General features: G+C 43.1%; 1 protein-coding gene across 1 annotated transcript in view; it reads left to right on the forward strand.

The window, feature by feature from the left end:
• The first annotated feature begins 268 nt into the window (after nt 1-268).
• st6gal2a (ST6 beta-galactosamide alpha-2,6-sialyltranferase 2a) overlaps nt 269-6922 on the forward strand; it is a 60607-nt gene continuing 53953 nt past the window's right edge. The window contains exon 1 of the mRNA XM_061971053.2: nt 269-1241. Coding sequence (XP_061827037.1) covers nt 269-1241 — 973 coding nt within the window. The remainder of the gene's footprint in view (nt 1242-6922) is intronic.

The raw sequence follows: 6922 nt of genomic DNA on the forward strand, positions 1-6922 counted from the left end.
TTGTTCTGTCTGACACAGAAGAGTAGAAGAGTTACATCATTCTCATCTTCTCTTATTTCCAGGTCCTGGTAGTAACTGCTCGAGGACACGAAGAAATAGAATTTAAGGTGAGTTGAAGAGAATTGACACTTACCGGACCTGTTCTTCCTTCCTTCTGAGCTTTTTTTCTCCTCCAGGGCCCCCCCCGGCTGACCTCTGGACTGACCTTGTCCTCCTCTCTTCTTCCCCAGCTCTTCCTCAAGCTGCAGAGCTTTGTTGCTCTGGACTAATGAAGTCCAGCATGAGGCCATGGCGAAGACTTTTGTTGCTGGGAATGGTGGCCTGGGTTGTTTTCTTGCTCGCTCTCTTCTCCTACTTTCTGGACGCCCGGGTCAACGAGGCACTGATCTCCGCCAGCACGCTGATCTCCCAGCACCCTGACACCCGCCGTTTGACATCCATCCAGCAGAACACCGTCATGGGTCCCAGGCCTGAAGTAGCCTCCAGCTTGACCCCAATATATGCTGGAGACAGACCAGGACTGGAGGCTGTCAACAGCTCTGTGACCCCAGGGCCCAGTGTGGAGTTAAGGAGGAGCCTTAACCGTGCACCTTATGTCAACTATGGCAGCCAGGAGACCAGTCGCCAAGACTACCTGGACCCCCAAACTCTGGCTGCGTGGTCTTCTTTCGGGACTGAAAATGTGGGCTCTCATTCCAGTCGTGACAAAACTTCCCGGACTACACAGTATCAAAACCAAGTGAGGAGAGTTCAGGATCACGGTGGAGAGGAGGAGGATGAGGAGGGGGAAGACGCAGATGATGAAAGAGGAAACCGAATGATGGCTCCCAGGAGGTCCACCGACACTTCCTCCGATCCGGAGGAGTACTACTTGTCCAAGTCGGCGTCAGTGGTGAAGCAGCGCCTGTGGCAGGGGCACCTGTCCGCCGACATCCTCAGCCCTCGACTGCAGCGGGCCAGGAACGAGTACATGAAGGCCAACAAGCACCACGTGGTCTTCAAGGGGCCCCGCAAGGCCTCGCAGACCACCAAGGAACTACTCTGTCAAATGAAGACCGAGGCCCCACTCACCACGGTGGACGGGTCCGAGCAGCCCTTCTCTTCGTACGGGTGGGCTCGCCTCGTGCCCTCCTTACCCCTGGAGCAGCTGTACAGGATTCAGGGGGGGAACAGCTTCCGGACCTGTGCTGTGGTCTCCTCGGCCGGCGCCATTCTGCGGTCGGGACTGGGAAAAGAGATCGGTAAGTAAAAGGAAAGACAGCAGCTTTTTACATTTGTGGCGCTTTCAGGGTTACTTCCTGAATAATTGCTTGTCAGTTAATATTAGAGGTGGAAATTTTTGGGCACCTCACAATTTGACTCGATTCCGATTTTTGGGGTAACAATTCTATTCAGAATTGATTCTTGATTCAACACAAATTTTGTAATACCGGTATATTATTAGGCATAAGAATGATAGTAAAACCTCCGTCAAACAGGTTACAGGTTACAAAAGCTGTCGTATGACTTATACACACAGTGTTGGCCTAAAAAATGTCTTTTTGAATATGTATTTACAAAAATCAACTCCGACCCAATCCCAGCTTTGCAATACTTAGGATATACCTTTACACAGCGATTGAGAAGACATATGTTGGGGTACTCAGTTTATATTCTTTAACTAAAAAAAAAAAATCATATTAGCATCATACAGTCAGTGGTGTGTCGTCAGGGCCTGCAAGGCCTTCTCTGCTGGCCTAACATAACCAGAAATCATGATCATAATTAAAGATAAAATTACTTTTTAATTTACTTTCCCTAAATATCAAAAATTATTCATATTATTTTCAGTCATATTATGCTCCTTCCAGTGCTGTTGTTTTTAGTTTAAGTTTGTATTCAATCAGAATTCAGCTAGCTAATGTTGCCATGTTGTACGAAATCTGCCAGACGCCTTCAGATTCAGCAATGCAGGCATCCGTGTACTGTAAGCAAACAGGGACATACAGTTGATAGACAGTTCCGATAGCCAATCAGATCACGAGTTGTTGTCAGTAAGGCCTTCTAGATGGCCTCACATTGAATATGACATTTACGCGTCCTGTGATTGGATACGTCATTGGGACCGTTAGTGGATGAATTTGAGAACACATAGAGTGGAGAGACAGTTGCGATAGCCAATCAGATCACAAGTTGTTGACAGTAGCTGTTCTGTTACAACTAAAAGTTGTAAACTCTTGTTGTTACAGTGTGTCAAGCTTGTCATTTAATTAACATTGTTACATGTGTATTTGTCGCCATCATGTGGTCAGGGCAGTTAATATATCTTTGAGAAGTGTGTACTTTGAATCAAACTATTGACCGCAAGTTGCATAAGCCAAGCAAAGAAATTTAGGGTATGTTTTAATTGCTGATGCGTTTTAATTGATTTTTAAGTGTGCCAGAAAATAACCCGTTTTGTATACTGTTGATGTGATTCAATGCGCAGTAGGGTGTAAATGTGTTCCTGTATAGCATTTCTTCAACAATGGTCATGTGGTGACATTAATTATGGTATTTTGAGAGGTAATCATTGAAGTCGGACATCACTGAAGGCCTAGGTGGGAAACGCATGGCCCGCCACTGTATACAGTACATCATAACAGTAATCATTTCTAAAAAAATTGTGTGTCTGCATATTGTCTGTACCTTTATAATGAAGTATTTTAGCAAATAAAACCCGAGAAGACAATGATTTGTCTTCCTGGCGGTCAACCTCTCCAGATCCAATCACAAAATTCAGAGAAAGAACGGGTGAGCACAGACCCGACTGCAGGAACACATTTGGGGCGGGGGTCATTCAATTATTTTAGGGAGGCCCCTGCCAAAATATTTATTCCCGCCGTTTTACGGTAATGTGTTAATAATTTCACACAAGTCGCCCCTAAGTATAAGTCGCACCCCCGGCCAAACTAAGAAAAAAACTGCGACTCATAGTCCGAAAAATACGGTACTTGCCGAAGCCCTCCCCCTCCCCAAGCCTCTTTCGACTACGTCTCCACCCAGTCAGCCATGTTGTAGTTTGTAGAGCTTCCATATCAAGACTGACAGTTAGAAGTTTACTTTGTGTTAGAAATGGCAACAGTGGAGGATTTTTGCATGCATGTGCATGTACGAGCCAGTGTGCCCCACAACTAGAGGATAAAGAAAAATGTACCACAATGCTCTACGCGTAAATCTCTACCGTATATTGAGATATCCACTAACATAACTTAGGCAAAATATTTCACTGAAGTCTCAAATTCCAAGCAGCTTGTTTGGAGAAAGTTTAGAAGAAGGCAAGATAGTTTTATAAATATCTCCGCCACACCTCCATGATTTGATTTCATATTAACGGGACTTTTTTTTTTATCCCAAATATACCAAAACAAGTACCAACAGGAAAAAAAAAGTTGGTTTTGCATGATAGGTCCCCTTTAAAACACTTTATTGTGGTCCAGATAATATGTATTGGATATGCTTTGGTGTAAGTTTGGCCTAAACCTAAGCCCACACTCACTTTAATCACATGTTTTTTTAATCTGTCTGCAAGATTAGTTTGAGGAGGCGTTCCTAGATTGCAAATGAAACCCCGCCCCACCCTCTCTAAAAGTATCGTCATTTATCTTTTGAAAATGTTCACTCTCTAAATATATATCTTGATTTTTTTCACCACAATTTTTTTGCCGGGTACTTCAATTGTTTGGGTTGGAATTGGGGTTTAAATCACCAAAATTATTCTCGAGCGCGGTCGCCGCTGCTGCTCACTGCTCCCCTCATCTCCCAGGGGGTGGAACAAGGGAATGGGTCAAATGCAGAGGGTAATTTCACCACACCTAGTGTTTGTGTGACTATCAGTGGTAATTTAACTTTAACTTTAAACATTATATATTTTCATCCGGTCACAACATTAGGAACACCTGAATCAGACCGCATATAAAAGCTCCCTTTAGCATGTTGTACGTCGGTGTTATTATGTCTGTGCAAACATTAGATGAAGATAATACTTGTTTGTGTTAGCTCATAGTGTAATGTCGAGGGGGAGAAGCTCCATCCCTGTGGCTGAGTGCTTACTTTGGTCCCTTCTAAACTCCAGTGTAAATCCCACCTAAACTTATACTTGTCCACACACACACAATGATCGTTTAAGACCCCCGCCACCCTGCGCCCGCCGGTGCAACGCGACTTAGTACGCATGTGCGAAAAATGCGCACTACATAGTCACCACCAGTGTTGCTTTGTGTGCAAGTTCTTAGATTAGATTGAATTTATCTGAACAATATCCAGTGTTGTGGTTTTTCAATTAACTGGAATCCCGTGCGCTGTGGGGCCCTATTGTAGTGAATGTCACACCTGAGACATCATAAATTAATCACATCTTTAATAAACACGTGAAAGTAAACAATGTGATAAAGAACATTTTACAACAATCAATCTAGGGATCTAGATAACTGGTCAGCCTTCACCTTCATTGTCCATTCCTTTTTGGTGACTTTATATACTCTGAACCTAGACGTTGAGTCCGCGACATACATGGCGGACAATAACTGATACGGTCTGCTTTGCCAGTCCAAAAGCATTTTCCGTAGTCTTCCCTCGTTGGCTAGGTAATACAAAGCACACGCTACCTTTTTTGATCACATCCACGGTAGCCCGCATTTTCGATGTCTCCCCTTCGACAAATAAACAAAATTTTTCGGTAAGTAGAATCACAGCTGACCTTAACATTCGAAAGTTCTCTTGGCGTCTGAGGTGTGTTGTATCCCAAATAGCTGCAATCGCTTTCTCTTAAGGTATTCATGTGTGATTTCCACAAGTGTCTGTACATGTAGAAGATGGGTAAACACGGGCATGTCTGGATGACTCGCCTTCATATTTCTAGTAGAAACAGGTTGTTATGAAGCTGGCTGTGGCGCGTTCTGTCTGACGTCACTTCCTGTGTGGGGCGCGGTCTTTCTGGTGTCACTTCCTCTCCGAACTCAGTTTGTAAACGATCAATGAGTCCATACAAAGCTAAGAGCCGGAGATTCAAGAAATACACGGCGCACTTACCCGTGTAAAAAATTATCCAAGGTGGGGGACTTTAAACGATGGTTTAGTGTGGCCGACACGGGGCTTAGGCTAAATAATTATTTGTTTAAAGAGTTAGCCGTGTGGCCGACACGGGGCTTAGGCTAAATAATTATTTGTTTAAAGAGTTAGCCGTGTGGCCGACACGGGGCTTATATATATGTATATGTGTATATATATATGTGTATATATATATAATATATATATATATATATGTATATGTATATGTATATGTATATGTATATGTATGGGTTTGGGTTATGACCGAAAGGACAAGATCACGGGTACAAGCGGCCGAAATGAGTTTCCTCCGCCGGGTGGCTGGGCTCTCCCTTAGAGATAGGGTGAGAAGCTCTGCCATCCGGGGGGAGCTCAAAGTAAAGCCGCTGCTCCTCCACATCGAGAGGAGCCAGATGAGGTGGTTCGGGCATCTGGTCAGGATGCCACCCGAACGCCTCCCTAGGGAGGTGTTTAGGGCACGTCCGACCGGTAGGAGGCCGCGGGGAAGACCCAGGACACGTTGGGAAGACTGTCTCCCGGCTGGCCTGGGAACGCCTCGGGGTCCCACAGGAAGAGCTAGACGAAGTGGCTGGGGAGAGGGAAGTCTGGGCTTCCCTGCTTAGGCTGCTGCCCCCGCGACCCGACCTCGGATAAGCGGAAGAAGATGGATGGATGGATATATGTATGTATATATGTATGTATGTATGTGTATGTATGTATATATATGTATGTATGTGTATGTATGTATATATATGTATGTATGTATGCATATATATATATATATATATATATATATATATATATATATATATATATATATATATATATATATATTATAATATGTGTGTGTGTGTGTGTATATATACATATATATATATATGTATATATATGTATATATACACATATATATATATATATATATATACGTATATATATATATATATATATATATGTATATGTGGGAAAAAAAATCACAAGACTATTTCATCTATATATATATATATATATATATATATATATATATATATATATATGTATGTGTGGGAAAAAAATCACAAGACTATTTCATCTCTACAGGCCTGTTTCATGAGGGGGGGTACCCTCAATCGTCAGGAGATTTTAATGGGAGCATTCGCATACCATGGTTTATATAGGGCACAGAGTGGGTGGGTACAGGCTGGCCTAGGGGCGTGGTGATTGGCTCATGTGTTACCTAGGAGGTGTTTCCGTCTATGGCGGCATGCTGTGACAATTTCGCTGCGCTTGTTGAGGGATGACAAGTCTGGACGGTAAATAATAAACAGTTTCTCTTTCAAGCATAGGTTGCATCTTTTATTACCACTATTGTAAGGTGTGCTGGATGCAAGAATTTGCCATGTTATTGAATATTCAACATTATTGTCTTTGAGGTCCCAAATGTGTTTGCTGAGTTCTGTGGTATTTCGCAGGTTTTTGATCCTGAAAGAAGCCTTGTGATTGTTCCATCTGGTTTTGAATTCTCCCTCGGTTAATCCTACATATGTGTCGGATGTGTTAATGTCCTTGCGTATTACCTTAGATTGGTAGACAACTGATGTTTGTAAGCACCCCCCGTTGAGAGGGCAATCAGGTTTCTTTCGACAGTTACAGCCTTTGGAGTCGCTCTGTCTGGGGGCCGACGGCTCATTTGCAATTGTTTTGTTGTGGTTTGAGATGATTTGTCGTATATTGTTCATGCAGCTGTAGCTCAATTTAATGTTGTTCTTGTTGAATACTTTTCTTAGGGTGTTGTCTTTGGGAAAGTGTTTGTCAATCAGATTGAGGAATTTGTGTCCAATGTTAGTTGAGACGTTTTTGCTGTATGGGGGGTTGTACC

The sequence above is a fragment of the Nerophis lumbriciformis genome, linkage group LG13 (assembly GCF_033978685.3).
Source record: "Nerophis lumbriciformis linkage group LG13, RoL_Nlum_v2.1, whole genome shotgun sequence".
In the NCBI taxonomy this organism is placed as follows: Eukaryota; Metazoa; Chordata; class Actinopteri; order Syngnathiformes; family Syngnathidae; genus Nerophis; species Nerophis lumbriciformis.